Source organism: Mesoplodon bidens (genome assembly GCF_964165515.1).
Source record: "Mesoplodon bidens genome assembly, chromosome: 19".
Lineage (NCBI taxonomy): Eukaryota > Metazoa > Chordata > Mammalia > Artiodactyla > Ziphiidae > Mesoplodon > Mesoplodon bidens.
The window spans coordinates 33,613,131-33,632,158 of record NC_138179.1 but is presented as its reverse complement, the minus strand read 5'-3'; the positions used below and the strand labels follow the sequence as shown (position 1 = coordinate 33,632,158).

The 19,028-nt window shown below is 50.4% G+C and overlaps 1 protein-coding gene across 1 annotated transcript in view; it reads left to right on the top strand.

Annotated features, from left to right (window-relative positions):
* Positions 1-10,113: 10,113 nt before the first annotated feature.
* RGS9 (regulator of G protein signaling 9) overlaps positions 10,114-19,028 on the top strand; it is a gene marked incomplete at its 5' end in the record, with an annotated part of 90,175 nt that continues 81,260 nt past the window's right edge. The window contains 3 exons of the mRNA XM_081218634.1: positions 10,114-10,131; positions 10,372-10,440; positions 10,657-10,815. Coding sequence (XP_081074760.1) covers positions 10,114-10,131; positions 10,372-10,440; positions 10,657-10,815 — 246 coding nt within the window. The remainder of the gene's footprint in view (positions 10,132-10,371; positions 10,441-10,656; positions 10,816-19,028) is intronic.

The following is a 19,028-nucleotide window of genomic DNA, read 5'->3' as shown; positions in this document are numbered from 1 at the left end:
CAGTGCACAGGCTTCTCACTGCGGTGGCTTCTCTCGTTGGGAGCCCAGGCTCTAGGCGCGCAGGCTTCAGTAGTTGTGGCATGCGGGCTCAGTAGTTGTGGCTCGCAGGCTCTAGAGCACAGGCTCAGTAGTTGTGGCGCACGGGCTTAGCTGCTCCGCGGCATGTGGGATCTTCCTGAACCAGCGCTTGAACCCGTGTCCCCTGCGTTGGCAGGCGGATTCTTAACCACTGCGCCACCAGGGAAGCCCTTGGGCATAGCTTTTTTGGGGACACAATTGGACTCATATCACTGGTCTCACCAGGCTATTCTTGGCAAGCCCAGTAGCCAAGGGAGAAGGAGACAGGGAGACAGGGACAGAGACAGAGAGACAGGATGGAGCAGGGTCAAGAAGGAGATAGCAGGAAACAGACTCAAGAGCACACACATGACCTACATGGGAATAGAATCTAAAAGAGAGTGGATATATATGTACAGGCATAGCTGATTCACTGTGCTGTACAGCAGAAACTGATGCAACGTTGTAAATCAACTCTACTCCAATAAAAATTAATTTTTAAAAAAAGAGCACACACAGCTGGATGTGGTGGCCTTGAACAGGAGAAATGACCCCTTACCCTCTGGCAGAATCCTCCAGCCGCGTTGCCTACAGAAACGGGAGGGGTGGAGGTCTGGTCGGGCACTGGGGAAGAGCTCTAGCGTGGGAAAGGGCAGCAGAGGGATCCGCCAAGTTCAAGGGGGGACGTGTAAGTTTGAGGACTCAAGTGAGCTGGTAGCCTCGGTGACAAGGCTGACGGGTGTCACAGCCGGGCTTTCCTCAGGTTCCCTTATGCTCTTGCATGTAGGTTTCCGCTCTCCTGGGGGATGTACAGGCACGAATGTGGGCAGCAGGGCCCACGAGGCTCTGAGAAGTCAGTTCACCTGCTGACCTGGGGTCCCGTGAAGGAGGTGGGAAGCGTGGCCGCCGGGGCCCGGTGCCCCGAGGGGCTGGGCGGGGCATGCCCTGGCCTCTCCGGGCCTGGCGAGGGGAGCGAGGGAGGGAGAGCCGGAGGGCCCGGAAGCCGGTTCGCAGGGCCAGAAGCTGGAATCCAGGATTTGGAGGCAGCACATTTCTGGGTAAGGACAAGGTCCAGGGTGTGGCTTTGGGGGTGGGTGGGTGGCCGGAGCGAAGGGGCAGCAGGGGTCCTTGGGGGTCTGTGAGGTGGGGAAGTGCGATGGGTCACCCAGGGGCCTGAGCACAAGACGCTGAACACAGGGAAGACACCTGGCGGCCATGCTGGTACCTGCGTGGCTGGAAAGAGGCGGAGCTGGGTGGCGCGCGCCCCCGAGGAGCGGGGCCTGTACGTCTGAGCGCGGGCGTGTCCGGGGAAGCTAGGAGGGGCCTCTGGGCCGGGCTGGGCTGGGCCGGGCAGGTGGGGAGCAGCTAGGGAGTGGCCCCTCGAGGGCTGCTGCCTTTCAAGGTGGAGTTCTGGGGGGCGGAGGGCAGTCTGCTTAGGAAGGGGGTCCCATGGGGGCGCGGGTGGAGAGTGTGCGATGCCGGGGCAGGACGAGGGGTCTCGGGAAGCTGTCCCAGAGGGGACAGGGTGCCCCGGGAAGCTGTGTGTCACATGCAGGCACGAGCCAGCCCCAGCGAAGAGGAAGGAAGCGTGGCTCCGACCGGGGCGCAGGGGGCTTCGGGGCCGCAGCAGCGGTCAAAGATGTGGACGTGCGGGCGGGGATTCAGGCCGAGGAGGAGGAAACCAGTTCAGCCAGGCAACGGGTTCGACGAGTGCCCAGGACAAAGCCGGCCGCCTGAAATGACCAAAGAACAGTGTGTTCGGGAGGGTTGGGGAGCATCAATGGCTGGAAAACTAGCGCAGATCCCGGGCCGGCCACGAGGGGGCGCCGGCTTCCTCCCGGAGGCACGGGATGCTAGCAGTCCCCGCGGAAGATAACTTCTGAGTTTGGATTGAAAAAGAGAAAAAAGTTTGGTGTCTGCAGGGCAGCCTTGGCGTTGATCCTGGAAAAGCTGCCTACCCAAGAAGAGAAAGGAGACCAAAGGGTAGGACTGCTGCTTCCAAGGTCAAGGTGCCCACTACTGTCACTGGGGAAAGAGAGAGAAGGGGTGGGGAGGGCAGGAACGGGAGGGAGGGAGAGAAGCGGTGCTGAGATCCACACGGGGAGCAAAGAGAGGTAAGGGCGAGGGAGATGGGGGTTGAAACTCCCCGTCTAAAGAAAGAAAGTGAAACTTGTGGATGTTGAACAGAATCCTCGCAGGTGCCTCTGGTTTCATTTCCTTCGCTCTCCTGCATCAGTCAGCTTCCTGAGCCCTTCCAGAGGGGCTCTTCCCAGGAAAATCAGAGCCAGAAGGCAGCCGGGTGGGAACTTTGGAAAATCCCTGACTTGGGAAAGTCACAGTTAGAAGGACGTGGACATAACGCCTTTTCTTTCTGATAGGGGCTAAGTTGGAGACCTGAGCTTCGTCTGAGGGTCAAACGGGCCCGCGGAAGCCACAGCGAGACAGGATCTCCCGCCTGGTCCAGGGCAGGGCTCCTCAGGGTGGGCAACGCAAAAGAGATGCCGCCTGCAGGAAGCTCAGGGCTTAGGAGGAAAGGGCTTGCCCATCAGACGAGTCACCCCACCTCCAGAGCAGAGGGAGTGAAGGGGTGGAGCCGGGATGGGAAGGGGGGTGCCGGGGAGCAGCAGCCTGGAGGGGAGAGGAGCCTTCTCTGTTCAGCTACTCCTGCATCTTTATTCCACAAACATTTACGCCACACTTCACGGGGTGGGGGTGGGGGAGTTGCAATGCAGTATAGCAGTTTCTCTGTGGACTTTGGTGCTGCACTGCTAGGCCGGAATCCTACCTCTACTACTTCCTGGTTCTGTGCCAGGCTTCATGGGGCCTCTAGGTTCTCCCCTGAACGGTGGGCAGGGTATCCAGCTGACATGAAGATTGTCTTTAAAAAACACACCAGTGCCGGGCTCCTGATAGCTTGGCCCTGTGAGTTTTGTTGTCATTATCATTATTACCATCTGGAAGGTTTCCAGGGGGGTTTCCGGCACTGCAGGAACAGAAAGGCCCTTGTGCCACCTTACGTAAAGTGATTGCAATGACATGTCCGTGCATCCAAGGACAGGCAGCAAAATCAATGGACAGCGGGGCCTATGAGAGCTGAAGAGACAGAAACTGAGACTCCTGGGCCCCGGGGTCCCTCATTTCTGTTCTCTGCGAGTCTTTCTGAATCTCCTTCTTCTCTCATATATTGACTAAAAGCCTCCTCTACCCCAAGTGCTGGAAATAGCATGTGGATAAGAGAATCAGATCCCTGCCCTCATGGGGCTGAGGGTCCTGTTAGGAAGACAGACATACAGTACCGAGAGACTCACATAGGATCAACCATGCTGGAGCACTTGCCAGATTTTCTTCCTTTTGAAGGCTGAATAATATTCCATTATATGCATGTATTACATTTTATTTACCCATTCATCCATTGATGGACGTTTGGGTTGTTTCCACCTTTGGGCTACTCTGACTGACACTACTATGAAAGTTGGGTGTGGGGGCTTCCCTGGTGGCGCAATGGTTGAGAGTCTGCCTGCCAATGCAGGGGACACGGGTTCGACCCCTGGTCTGGGAAGATCCCACGTGCCGCGGAGCAACTGGGCCCGTGAGCCACAACTACTGAGCCTGCGCGTCTGGAGCCTGTGCTCTGCAACAAGAGAGGCCGCGATAGTGAGAGGCCTGTGCACCGCGATGAAGAGTGGCCCCCGCTTGCCGCAACGAGAGAAAGCCCTTGCACAGAAATGAAGACCCAACACAGCCAAAAATAAATAAAGAAATAAATAATAAAAATAAAGGAATTCCTTAAAAAAAAAAAGAAAGTTGGGTGTGCAAATCCAACCTTTTCCTTTTACAAGTGAAAAGAATTATAGTTGCGGAAAGTGGACCAAGAAGAGGCAGAGTGGAAGGACCTAACCCAGTCTGGGGAGGGAATCAGGGAAGGTTTTCGGCTGAGGAGGTGACATTTTGGCTGGAACACCAAACATGAGAAGTTAGCCAGGTGAAAAAGTAAATGAAGAAGCGTTTTGGCCACACGTGACAGCCCTGGGACAGAAAGAGGCTTGGGTTGTTCTAGGAATGGAAAGGGGGCTGGTGTGGCAGGGGCATAGTGATGAAGGGGGTGACGGGGCGCACCTGAGGGGTCTTGCAGCACTCATTACCGATGGGCTTTTTCCTAAGAAACAGAAGCCCTCGAAGCAGAAGAGTAAAATGTCCAGATATGGGGTTAAAAAAAAAAAAAAGGCTCCTGTCACAGTGGGAGGAGTGAATTGGAGTTTGGCCGGGTAAGGGGTCAGGAGAGAGCATCACCCCCCTTAGACAGCATCCTAGTTGCCCAGGCAAGCAGCACTGATGGCCCCAGTCCGCCCTTTTCCGTCCCACCTCCCCAATCACTCACACTTCTTTTCCCAGATTAGCTATTATCAAAATTAAAAAAATTCACTTCTCTCTATTCCCAGATTTTCAGTAGTGAGCATATATTTAAAGCGGGAGAAAGAGACTTGTAAAAGCAAAGGCATCAATATTATGAAGCAGAATCCACCTGACTCCTGTTTGAAGGAAGTAGAATGTGATTTCTTATGGGGGACAGAGGCTGGGACAGTATGGCCCTATTTGTCTTTGTTAGCGTCTAGCAAGTGTTTCTGGGAAATTTCTGCCCTGGACTCACTGCAGGGACTCTACTCCTTAGGATGGCGAGGATGGAGGGAAACATTCCTTATTGGGGGGGGGACGAACTGGGGGTGACTAGGAGGTCTCACTTAGCTCAGATGATTCTGTGTGAAATCCCTGAAGTCCTGGCAGCCAGCCACCTCGCTCCATTCCTCCCCGCTTCCTCCCTCCCTCACTTGCTCAGGCATCTCACCTGGAAGTTATGTGGATGCAGGGGCGAGAGAGGAGATCTCAAGCTGCAGGAATGAGACATCCTTTTACTTCCCAGCTGAGCTGATCAGTTTAGATGGACAGGCGTGATCTAATCAATTGTCTCGTAAGGAAAGCAAGGTGTTCATCAAATTCGAATACATTTTCACCACACTGTTCTCCCTCTCACACGTTATCTTGGGCTCTAATTAAACAGTGTAGATTGGACAAATATTTGGATAAATACAGTCACATATCTTGAAGATCCTTGAGATTGCACACTTTTTTCCTTTCTCCCCCACCTTGTCTCTTCCACTCATTACTCAGATATAATTTATGTAATTAATTTATATCCCAAGTCATTCCAAAAAGGAGTTGTTGTGGCTTACCAAATGACAAAACCCAGGTAATAAAACCGATGATATATGAACTCAAATAGGAAAACAGATTGGAGAAAAAAATTAAAAATCAAAAGTTCATTCCAGTTGCTCCAAGGAACCCTAATGCCAGATTTGAAGTGTTTTGCTGATCAGGGTGAAAAAGGAAACTGGATACACATCTCTCTTGATCAGAGAAAAGGATACATTGTGATTTTCTTTTTCAGGGAAGACTTAGCTTTTCTTGGTGCTAAGCTTGGAAAGAAATTTCTCCTACACTACCTGGTAGAGAGACAGAATGGACACTATCTTGACAACTGTTTGGGATCAAGTCAGAATTTTTTCAAAAAGAAATTCATATGACTTATTTCAATAATGACTTTTGGTAATAGTCAAAAACCCTAACGCTGCAGATTTGCCCAGAGATGCTGATTCAGTGTGGACGTTTGAAAGCACACTGGAGGAAGCTCAGACTGGCAAGAATTTTTGGAGACAAAGGCTATTTTCTAATGTATTAGCCATTCTTTTATTTTGCAACTTTGAAAATGTAAACATTATGTCACCAGTGTTGTCATCCAAATCATTATGATTTTTAATAGGATGCAATTTTGGGTAAATCCTGTGACCTGCAACTATAGACCTATCTCCATGATTCAGGAAGAACTGGGGATTTGGTCATTCAGACACGAGTCCACTTAAGCTAGTTCTCATCTGAACGATGTATTCATTTATAGCATGTCTCTTTTCACAGTTGGACCAGTGGGGCATACAGGAGATGCATAATATAAAATGGTCAGCTATAAATTAAAAATCAGGGCAAGGAAAACATTAACTATGCAGTCAAGACCAGGGTGGGTATAGGGTGAGGTTGGACAGAGTGCAGATATGATGGCAATACAATCCTACTGTTGCTACAGATTGGTTGCACATTTGTTTTGGGCTTTGGGGGTCGGACAGTGATAAAGTCCACTTTTCCCCTGTGGACCACAAACGTCTTGCTGAAACACAACTATACTGTATCTCCATCATTCTCCTGAGCTGTAGCCCATTACCTCCACGAAAAACTAGCTAGAGACAGTGCATTTGCTCTTTGCCAACAAGGGTCCCCAGGGGCCTTCACTTATGTTTGTAAGAGCTCTTGGGGTCTCTCTGTCTTGCTCTGTGCTGCTGTTCCATTCTCATTTCTACCCCAGGCTTCCACTGCCTTCCACTGCTCAGACTGTGTCCCCCTCCTAACGTTAGCTCACCTATGGCTTTGCCCCACCATGGGCCTGATTCCGCCTCGGGGCTTCTTTTCACATCTGGCCGCCTCTACCACTGGCTCACGTGGTTCCTCCAAGAGTGATAATCTGGTTGGTCCAGTTCATCATTTGACATTTGGCCATGTTACAGGTTGTTGGCCTTTCTATGGACTGGTGGCCTGGGTCAGGTGCTCCAGTGCCCCTGGTCCAGTTAGCCATGGGTCGATTCACATGGTCCAAAATATGAGCCAGGGAGTGGGGGGAAGGGATGTGGAGGGACCTGTAGGTGAAACCATTTTCCTCGCCACGAGGTTCAAGCCCTGCAAGCAATCAAAGACCCGCCAGGTGAGCTGGCTCTGAACTTGGATTCGCCGCTCGTTCTTCCATCTCCAGCCAGTCGTGGAACCTTTTCCCCATCTTATCAATGAGGATACTGCACCCTCCTTGTGCTTCTTCTTTGGGGGGAGTTGGTTTTGGTTTTGGTCTTAAGATTACTGAGCTACTACATATGATCTCACTTATAGGTGGAATCTAAAAACGTGACACAAATGAACTTATTTAGAGAACAGAAACAGACTCACAGACACAGAAAACAAACTTGTGGTTACCAAAGGGGAAAGGGGTGGGGATAAATTAGGAGTTTGGGATTAACAGATACACAACACTATATATAAAATAGGCAGTCAACCAGGACCTACTGGATAGCACAGGGAACTCTACTTGATATTCTGTAATAACCTATATGGGAAGAGAATCTGAAAAAGAATGGCTATATGTCTACGTATAACTGAATCACTTTGCTGTACACCTGAAACTAACACAACATTGTAAATCAACTCTTCTCCAACATAAAATAAAAATTTTAAAACACTTAGAACCATGACTGACAAGTGTCCTAGATGAGGGAGACATTGTAGGGTGGGGGACACGAATATGACTGGGACTCGGGACACCTGGATTCTGATCCCATTGCTGATCCACTGGGGGACATCAGGCAAGGCACAGGTGACACAAAGTGATACAGGTGGCCACTCTAGATACCTAAAGTTCTTTTCTAGTTTACAGAGCCCTCTCACATCTGTTAAGTAACTTACACAGCATAAATATCCAATGACTAGATGATCTTAAAGCTCTAGCTTTTCAATAAAATCTGATTCTTAAGTAAATACACATACACATACACACACACAATCTCATAATAGACAAATCACCGTCTAACCTAACTGAGAAAAAAGAGAGAAAGCCCAAATCAACAAGATAAGAGACCGGGGAAACAATTACAGACACACACCAATTTAAAATTATTCTGAAATTACTTTACCCGTCCTGATGAATTTGGGAACCTGGATGAAATAGGCGGTTTCTCGCCCTCTGTCATGCGCCATCGCGGTCGCCTCGCCGGGGCTGGCGCTGCATCTCATTGCTTTCTGGCAAGTCATTTCCCTGTGAATCGACCAGAACTCAGAGTCTGGTTTCTGAAACGCTTATTCTAGCACTTTAACCCAGAGCTAAGATGTCAGAGTGGCGTGGCAGGAACTCGGCTCTTCCGCTGGGGTGGGAACCAGATTATCAGAAGACTTGTTTGCTGACTGCCCCTCTGATGGCAACTGCCCACCCGTCCTCTTCTGACGTCAGCGTTATCTGCCATGCTCCGGCGCCCAGCTCTAGAAGGAAAAACAGGCAAGTCCCTGGTCCTGAGAATCCTGCCTGTTAGACCTGGGAGGTCTCACCCTGTGGGAGACTGGTTAGCTCTAGTCCCTCCTTTATAGATGAATAAATTGAGGACAAGGGGAATGATGTAGTTGTCAAGTTGAGACTATTTTCGTTCATTTTGTGCTCTTTCTATTACACTATCTTTTTTTTTTTTTTGCAGTACGCGGGCCTCTCACTGTTGTGGCCTCTCCCGTTGCGGAGCACAGGCTCCGGAGGCGCAGGCCCAGCGGCCATGGCTCACGGGCCCAGCCGCTCCGCCGCACGTGGGATCTTGCCAGACCGGGGCACGAACCCGCGTCCCCTGCATCGGCAGGTGGACTCTCAACCACTGCGCCACCAGGGAAGCCCTACACTATCTTTAATGATACTAATATTAATAATAGTAACAACTGATATCTATTGATTTGTGTACTCCTTTATCTCCCCTTAACAACCCTGTTATGTAGGCGGTCATTGTGCCATTCCCATTTTACAGAAACTGAAGCACAGAGGGTTAAGTAACTTGCCCAAAGTCACACAGTTTGTTCATTAGTAAATAGCAGAGTTGAGATTTGATCCTATGTAATCTGACTCCAGAGTCTGTACTCTTACCTCCACTGACTACTCCAAGACTTCTTGTATTATTCTGAGATAATATAGGTCTCGGACTATGGGGATAAAGAAGACACTAGGGATGGTAATTTTTAAGAATTCCAAGAGACATAAGAGAAACTATGGTTTATTTGACATTCACCATGTGTCAGTCACGGTTCTGTTTTTTTTTTAATTTAATTTTTATTTTATATTGGAGTATAGTTGATTTACAACGTTGTGTTAGTTTTAGGTGTGCAACAAAGTGATTCAGTTATACAGATACATATATCCATTCTTTTTCAGATTCTTTTCCCATATAGGTTATTACAGAATATTGAGTACAGTTCCCTGTGCTCTACAGTAGGTCTTTGTTGATCATCTCTTTTGTTAATATATATAGCAGTGTGTATATGTTAATCCCAACCTCCTAATTTATCCCCACCCCTTTCCCTTTGGTAACCGTAAGTTTGTTTTCTGTGTCTGTGAGTCTGTTTCTGTTTTGTAAGTAAGTTCATTTGTATCATTTTTTTTTAGATTCCACCTATAAGTGAGATCATATGATATTGTCGAAGTGCTTTTTACATGTATTAGCTCAGTAATGTTAAACCCAAATCAACCCCCCCCCACACACACACAAAGAAAAAGCACAGGGAGTGTGCACCATCCTCATTGACAAGATGGGGAAAAGGTTCTGTAACTGGCTTGAGACCGCACAGCCAGTGGAGATTCCGGGTCCGGAGCCAACCCGTCTGAGAGGGCGGGGCAGCGTTCTTCACCGCCAGCCACACTGCCGGTTAGCCCGGTTACTCATTCCGTCCTCAGAGCACCTGACACACAGGTGTCACTTCCCACCCACTCACTTGCTTTTCTCCCGTGAGATGAGGAGACTGATGCTCCTAAGCAATTTGCTAAGGCCCACGCAGGGAGCTGGTGGCAGCCCAGCCAGGGGTCTAAGGCCCGTGATGCACTGTTTTCGGTCCAAGCTCACCCCCTGCCGCAGAGCCTCCCACGCGGGTCCCGGTAGCGCGGGGCTCACCTGCGGCTCCGGGGGTCCCGGAGGCGCCCGACACCGCCCCCTGGCGGCAGGTGGGCGCCGGCGCAGAGCACGGCCGGCCCGCGGCGCGGCGCGCTGATTGGCCGGCGCGGATTCGGGCAGCTTCCCGGGGTCGCCGCAGGCCGCGCCACCCAGCCTGCGCATGGGGACGCTGGAGCGCTCTCCGGGGCTTCCTCTTACCTCCTGTTGTGTCCAGGTTCTGCGTCCGCCAGAGTCCAGGATGACAATCCGACACCAAGGCCAGCAGCACAGGCCGAGGATGGCATTTCTGCGGAAGGTGAGCGCGGTCCCATCACCTGGGCCCGGGAGGGGCGCGGGGACCAACTCCGGGAAGTGCCGGCGGCGATGTGGGCAGGGGCGGGGGGCAGCCCTTGTGGTCTTAATAACCACAGGATCTCAGTTTCCAGGCTGCCTCTTGGTCCATGTAGGGCGGTGAGGAGCCCGTTACCAGAAGCTTCCTCCCCACTGGGGCCGTACTGTCCTGGGGGTGTTCTGCCCTCCATGCCCTTGCTCCCAGAGGCTCCCCGTAACCCCAGTAACCCACGGAGGTGGGGGGAACCTGCACACCTGCACAGGAATGCGCGAGGTATTGCCCTTCTTTCCCCGGCTCCCTTTCCAACCCCTACGGCCACTTCCGGGCGTCAGTCCTCCCACTGACACTACAGCGATAGGTATGACAATTATCCCCATTTTACAGGTAAGGAAACTGAGGCGAGTGAGGACCAGTACTGGAAGAACGGTCGGTGCGATACAGTGAAGCTGGTCTCGCTACAATGCTAGGAACATAAAGTACAGAGTCTAGTGGGCAAGGGCTTCGGATTCTACTCCAGGAGCCAGGGAGGCCCAGCAGAGGAAGACCCTTGAATCTAAGACTGAAGGATGCTGCATCAGGGCCTCTGCTGGCCCCAGAAGAGGCGGAAGGAAGACCCAGGCAGCGGGAGCAACGTGCGTCAGAGCAGAGGTGTGTGCGAGTCTGGTGTGTTTAAGTCAAGTTGTTCCTTGTTGCTGAGATTTTTATACACGGGGAGTGTGAGGTCAGACAGGCAGGCAAAGATACATGGTAAAAATCTCCTGTGCCTTTCAAAGGTGGTCTGATTTTTCCCAAAAGAAGCCACGGAGGAATTTGGAGCAGGCAAGCAATGTCAGATTCAAGTTCAAAAGACCACTCGGCTGTGAGCCAGAGCAATGGATGGGGTGACTTTTCCCCTGAGCTTAGAGAGTTTGCTCAGCGTCCTCCGGTATCCACTCCAAGTCCAGCTGCTTAGGAAATGACAGGCTTGTGACAGGACCGGGGGGAACGGTGCTGGTCAGAAGGGCCCTTCTTTCTCCTGTGGCTCGCAGGCTGCCATCTCGGGCCCAGTGCCACCCCTACATGGTCGTGACCACCAGCCCCACGTCTGGTTTCTTTTTGCACAGCCTGGTGATGGGCGTGCACCACGGAGGGTCCTGGGCTTGTTTAAGATGTGGCAGAAAGAGGTGGAGCATCCAAAGCCAGGAGCTTCACCTGGTGGAGTTAGCTGATGACACACAGTGGTCCGAAGAATGTGGCCTCCGGCACCCGCAGGGCTCTGTTCCCGGTCCAGGCTGTCATTTCCTCTGTCCCAGCAGCCCTGACCATCTAGGGGGAGGTGGGAAAAAACTTGCTGCAGCCCTCTGAAAAGCTTTCCTCTTGATTTAGGGAAACAGGTGGTCCTCACCGAGGACTGCAAGGAATAGGCATCATAATGAGGCTTGGGCTGATTTATTTATTTACTTATTGAAGTGTAGGTGATTTATAATGTTGTGTTAGTTTCAGGTGTACAGAACAGTGATACATACATATAATATATATGTGTATATATATATACATATATATATACACATGTGACCTTTCTCCGAGCCCCCCATCATCTCTGTGTTCTGTGTGCATCCCTCCTGCGGGTCTCCTTTCATCAGGCACAGGGAAGACCCCCTGGCCCTTTCCCAACACACAGACACACACCGAATTGACCCTGCTTTTTCAGATTCTTTTTCAGATTCTTTTCCCTTACTCTACAAAATACTGAGTAGAGTTCCCTGTGCTGTACAGTAGGTCCTTGTTGTTTATCTATTTTATATACAGTAGTGTGTATATGTTAATCCTAGACTCCTAATTTATCCCTCCCCCCCTTTCCCCTTTGGTAACCACAAGTTTGTTTTCTATGTCTGTGGGTCTATTTCTGTTTTGTAAATAAGTTCATTTGTATCTTTTTCTTTTTTTAAGATTCCACATATAAGCGATATCATGATACTTGTCTTTCTCTTTCTGACTTACTTCACTTAGTATGATCATCTCTAGGTCCATCCATGTTGCTGAAAATGGCATTATTTCATTCATTTTTATGGCTGAGTAATAGCCACACAGAACACAGAGATGATGGGGGGCTCGGAGAAAGGCCACAGCAGCATCCTTTCTGAAGAGCTTTAAAATCAAGGCAGATTTTCTGTGGTTGGTGGACAGAGTTTCTGCTTAAGAAAAGGAGATGGCTGAGGTTGCCTCTCTGAGATCCTAGAGGTCAGTCGTATTTTTTTTTGCACTTTACATTTATTATAACTTTTTAAAAGGGAACCACTTAAGTGAATTTACAGAGGAAAATTATTCTCTGCCCTAATGGGAAGACTCCTGTCTGAGTCCATTGGGGCTGCTATAACAAAATACCACAGCCTGGGTAGCTTCCAAACAACAGAAATTTATTTCTCCCTCTTCTGGAGGCTGGAGGTCGGAGATTAGGGTGCCAGCAAGCAGGGTTGGGCTCTGGTGAGGACCCTCTTCCTGGTCGCAGAGTTCTGGCTGTGTTCTCACATGGTAGAAGGGGCGAGGGAGCTTCCGGGTCTCCTTTATACGGGCACTAATCCCACACGTGAGGATTCCACCCTCGTCACCCCACCTGCTGTGGGAGATGATTGCTTTGGGGGTTAGGTTGAATCTGGGGGGTGACACAAACATTCAGACCATGGTAACTCCCTAAGAGCATACATGGTGCACACATGTTCCCCTCTTCCTGGCAAACCCTTTGTGCAAAGTGGGCCCTCCCTGCTGGAAAGAAATTTGTCTCTGTTGGGTTTTTGAAAATAGCTCTTGTTAATCCCCTTTGAAGGGTTTCAAATTCTTTGTAGATTGATTTTTTTCAACACAAAGGGAAAGGAATGAGCCTGCTGATTTTTTTTTTTTCATCAGAGGAGTTTACATTTCTAACTGGCAAAGCAGGTAAAATGCCTAACTAGCTCCCCCAGATTCTCTACTAAGAAGCTGGTGGCTTCACCCAGCGAAGTACAGTATTTTCAGGAAGAGTTGTGTATAACTTGCAAAGCTGTGAGGGACAGGATGGAGCTCTAAGCCCTGTCATCAGAAATGAGCGTAACAGGGAGTGTGTGTGTGTGTGTGTGTGTGTGTGTGTGTGTGTGTGTGTGTGTGTGTGTGTGTGTGTGTGTGTGTGTGTGTGTGTGTGTGTGTGTGTGTGTGTGTGTGTGTGTGTGTGTGTGTGTGTGTGTGTGTGTGTTGGGGAAGGAGTGACCCCTGCCACCCCTCGGCCCCGCCCGCTTCCGGGGGAAGCAGCCCTCCGGCCACCTCCTGGGGTGTCCGCGTGCCCCCTTCTCTGCTGGGAGCCGCTCGGTGCCCCCGTGGCCCGAGACGCCCCCAGACCCTGACCTTGCAGGAGGCCAAGCACTGCAGCTCCGAGTGGAGTGGAAATGCATCATTTCCGTTCCACAAGGATCCTGCGAGCTGAGAGCGCGTCTGTGCGGATGAGCTCACGGTGGGTCTTGCACGAGGACCCCCGGGTGCCCCTGGGCCCCGGCCAGTCCCGCGGGCAGCTGAGGGGCCAGCGCTGGGCCCAGAGCGGCCGTGACCTTGCCCCTGATCTCAGCCGCCTCTCAGGATTGTGGTTCTGCTGCCGGTGCTGGTTTAGCAGCAGGTGGAAATAGGACAGCCCAGCCCTTCGCGCTGACCTAGGGCGTCGTGTGTCCCCCCCCCACCCGCCCTGGGGACGTGGGGGGCCTGCCAGCCACCGGGGTGGCGGGTGGAGTGTCTCCAGTTCAGGGCTCCCTGCATGACATTTCACCTCCAGCGCAGCCAGGTCAGTGTGCACCCACCCCGGCCTGGCCACATCGTGGGCTCCCTTCAAAGTCCACTCCCTCCAGTAAGCACCCCTTGACCATCCAGAAGATCTCCGCTCCCTCTGAGCCCCTGTGCAGGACCCGTACGCCCAGCTGCGACACGCTTTATCCTGTGCTGTGTGTTCATCTCTCCCTGTCTCCGTATTCTGCTGCCCTGGCTCCCAGAGGACGAGGATTATGTTGTTTATTTGTAGCAATCATACAGTTGGCTCCAGAGGAAGCATTCAGTTCAGTCGCTCTCTTTGGATTTGGTTGTCTGGCTGAGCTTTTCTCATGTAACCTTATTTGTTGACCCCTAAGGGCATCATGTGACAATAACTTCTATCACTGCCACTCCCACCCCAGATGTCACTGTTCCTATGTTGCCTTAGAGATGATAAAGCTGTTCCACATTCAGTGTTTTCATTTGATCTTCACAACTGCTTTTTAAAGTAGAGGAAGCGGGTAGTGCATTTTTTCTGCAGTGGATGAAAACCCTGAGGTCCAGAGAGGTTAGATGACAGGCCCAGGGTCACGGAGCTGACATAGAAGCTTCCGCGAGGCTGGGAAGACCACTGCCCCGTTCAGACCACGGGTACCTTCATGCCTGTAAAAGGGCTTTGTGAACTGAGGGTTTATACAAGGTGACATGGAATCGGATGAACTGCAGGAAAATTGCTAGAGTGAGACAGTGAGATGAGCAATCTGTCTGGACGGCTTTGGACCAGGTGGGCAGGAGTCAGGGCGTTGGTCGCATTTGGGGGCCCCCGGTGGACGTGTAGCAGCAGGAGGTAGAGGTGTGAGGGGGGGCGGGAAGGGAGACCCGAGTTCCGAGGGCGGTCGTCTGCACACACGCTGACACCTCCAGCCCCGTCCCTCTGCTTCTGCTCTGCCCTCCCCCTGGCTGCCCATCTGCCCTCCTCCTCCCCCGGAGCTGGGGGCACTGTCTCCAGTCGTCCCCTAGACATTCTGAAGCCGATCCAGCAGCACAGCACAAACGGAAATCTTCCTCTTCCAAAACAAGCTGCTGCTTTTTTTTTTTTTTTTTTAATTGTGGTACGTGGGCCTCTCACTGTTGTAGCCTCTCCCTTGCGGAGCACAGGCTCCGGACGCGCAGGCTCAGTGGCCATGGCTCACGGGCCCAGCCGCTCCGCGGCATGTGGGATCTTCCCGGACCGGGGCATGAACCCGTGTCCCCTGCATCGGCAGGCGGACTCTCAACCACTGCACCACCAGGGAAGTCCCAGGCTCCTGCTTTTGTGCTTCCTGCGCTGGAGCCTGGACACCTTGCAGTCAGGTTCTCTTCCCCTCCCCAAGGCGAATCCAGTCTCCAGGGAGTAGCATTCCCCCAGTCTCCATCCTCCCAGTCCTTGGGCTGCCGCCTGAACTATCGCACTCACCCGCTCTCTGGGCTCCCACCTCTGCGTGCCCCCCTTTTTGTTGCCTTCTGTGATCTTGTGAATCAAGGCAAACTATGACGTTCCTCCCCGACAGCTTCCACGTGCCCATTGTCATGCGCTGAATTGTGTCCCCCAGCTTCACGTGTCGAAGCCCTAACCCCCAGCTTCTCAGACTGTGACTGTATTCCGAGACTGTCTTAGTCCATTCAGGATAGCTATGTGCTGGGTGGCTTAAATGACAGAAATCTATTTTCTCGCCGTTCTGGAAGTTCAAGATCAAGGGGCCGGCAAGGTGGGTCTCATTCTGAGGCATCTCTCTTTGGCTTGTAGGCAGCTGCCACCTCTCTGTGAGTTCCCAGAGAGAGAAAGTTCCCAGAGAGCAAGCTCGCTGGTCTCTGTCCTCATGAGCTCCAATCCTACCAGATCCAGGCCCCATCCTTATGACCTCATTTCACGTTAATAACTTCTGAGAGGCTCCACCTCCAAATACAGTCACACCGGGTGTTAGGGCTTCAATATATGAATTTGGGGAAGATGCCAGCATTCAGTCTGTAACAGAGGTAAAGCCTTTAAAGAGGTGATTAAGGTCAAGTGATGCCACTCATCTGGGCCCTAATCCAATTTGTCTGGTGTCCTAATGAGAGGAGATTAAGACACACGGAGAGACACCAGGGGCACGTGGGCAGAGGGATGGCCGTCTGCAAGCCAAGGAGAGAGGCCTCAGGAGAAAACAACATTGCTGGTATCCCGACCTCAGACTTTCCGGCCTCCAGAACTGTGAAAACATACATTTCTGAAGTTTAAGCCCCACAGTCTGTGGTATTTTGTTACGGCAGCCCGAGCAAACTAATACACCTATGAAATGATCGTCAAGGCCTATTGGGTCCTAGGTCTCTTTGCTCTTACGTTGCATACCATGCATTTTTATCCTCTCATACCTTTGCACATGTTCGCTCCTCAGTCTGGAACGCCCCTTTTCTCAGTGGCAGAGGCAAAAAATTCTCACCCTATATCCCCTGTGCTGTCTTAGAACCAACAGGCTACAAGCAGTAGTGATACGTGTGGTTTCCAGGCTGAAAGCATTGAAAGGCAGGTGCAAATTCTCCACTTTTGGTGTCTTCCCTGCACAGCGCTCGTGAAGGCATGTGGACCATAGATGGTAACAGCCTGCATCCCTGAGTCATGGCATTGAGGGAGTGCCCTGGACATTGCCAGGACAATGAATTAGCATTTGCATAAGAGAAACAAATCTTTGTTGTGTTTAACCTTTGTTACTGCAGCATAACCCAGTCTGTCCTGACTAACACACTTTCATTCTCTGCTGTTTAAAATTGTCATCTTCTAAGTTCCAGTTTAAATGCTACTTCTTTCTTTAAAGCTCTTCTAAACCAACCTACCCCCAGTCAAATTAATCTCTTTCCTTTACACTTTCACAGCATGTGTAACTTATGTCAATTTGACACTTAAAGCTTAGTATTATGCTTAGTGATCCACACATAGAGTTAGTGACACAGAATGAATAAGACTATGAATTCGGGAACCAGACTGACTGCGTTCATATCTCAGCCCTGCCATGTATCAGCAGTGGGACCTTTGATGAGTTACTTAATCTTCCAGGACCTTGATTCATGTTTGTTTTTCTAGGACCTGCCAGAGCACCTGGTACAATAATTAATTGTTCAATAGTACCGGCTTGCTAGCCTCCTTCTGTTTTGTCTTGCAGATTGAAGCATCAGTAAAAGACATGCAGAACCAGAGATGGGGGTCAAAATGCAAAGCCAGAGAGTCCTGTAATCAGGGGTCCTTGTGACTTAACAGGTGATACAGCCTGTAGTTCAGGCCAGGCCAGGCCTGGAACAGACTGCAGTTTTCTCTTACAAATTAACTCAGACTGGAGGGGTAGGACTCAGAGGGAGGAAGGAAAGATGCATCTGATCTTACTTCTTGAAACCACTTTCCCTGACGTCATCATTTTTAGGTGTGCACCAACATGGTTTATGATTTTTTTTTCTACTAATGTGATGACTTACCTTGATTGACTTTAGTATATTGCATCACTTGCATTCCTGAAATAAACCCTAGCTGGATGCTTGATTTTATTTGCTAGTAATTTATTTAGGATTTTGCATCTAATATTCACAAGTGAGGTTTTTTTCCCCCTCCTGACACCAACCAGTTCTCTAATTCTCTGACACCAACTGGGTGTCTAACAATTCGACTCAATTTTGACACTGTCGACTGAAAGGAAAAAACGCACAACCTAAAAGTTGTGAGTTATGTTTTATTCTGGGACCTTACTGAGGACTATGGCCTGGGAGACAGCCTCTCACATAGCTCTGGAGAACATTCCAAAGAGGCAAGGAAGGAGTCAGGATATAGAGGAGTTTTTGCTGAAAAAAAATTGTGTAGTCGAACGTCAAAAGATTACTGCTAATCACAAAAAACAGACACGTCAAGTAAATGATTTTAGTCCTTTTCTGTGTATGGGAAGATGAAAGGGTCTGAGCTCATGAAATTCTTTAGATCTGCATCTTAACCCTCTGGGGCCAGTAGCCTGTTTTTCTGCATCCAGCGTTCCCCTCAGGGCAAACCACCGGGGTGGCCGAAGTGGCCGCAGTGGCCGCAGTCGCTGATGACTTGGCCCCGGGCACCATTCTTTGCTTGCTGAAATGGCCGGCCACTTTTTTTTGTCTGAAATACTAACTACCTGGAGTTAGGTGTAGGGGGTTCAGTCCCACAAGAACACCCCCACTTCAGACACCAGTCCCAAGGCTCAGGTCGCCAGTGCTTCTGACCAACTGGCCGTAAACTGGGGGCTTCCACATACCTGCCCCCCACCCCACCCACCAAGTTTAGATATTTCGTTAAACGACTCACGGAACTCAGGGAAGTGCTTTACTTACTGCTACCGGTTTATTGTAAATGACAGGGTTCTGTAATAGGCAAATGGAAGAGAGGCATAGAGCAAGATACGGGGGTGAGGGCATGCTTGGAGCCTCCATGCTGTCTCCAGGCAAGTCACCCTGCTGGTGCCTTGATGTGCTCACCAACCCAGAAGCCCTCTGAACCCTGCCATTTAGGAGTTTTTATGGCGGTTTCATTATGTAGACACGATCGATGGAATCATTGGCCGTCGGTGATTAGCTCAATCTCCATCCCTCTTCCCTCCCTACAGTTTAGGGGGCTGGGCTGGAAGTTTCAATCCTCTAATCAGGCCTCTCTCTTTCTGGTGACCAGCCCGAAGGGCCTCCAGGCACCAGCCACCTCATCAGCATACAAGAGACACTTGTGTTACCCTGAGATTCCAAGGGGTTCAGAGCTGTGTACCAGGAACCTGGACAAAGGCCAAATATTTATTTTTATTATATCACAACGTGAGTGACTGGCCAGTGATTTTTCCTTCATGTAAGATTCTAGTCCAATTTTCTATCAAGGTTATGTTGGCCACATAAAGAGTTGGGACGTATACTCTGCTTTTCTATTCTCGGGAAGAGTTTGTGCAAGATTCGTGTTATTTAAATATTTGCAAGAATTAACTGGTGAAGTCAGATACGCTTGGAGTTTTCTTTGTGGGAAGTTCTTGAATAACTTCAATTTATTTATTAGATATTAGATATTAAAATTTTCATTTTCTTCAGTGGGCTTTGGAAAGCTGCATTTT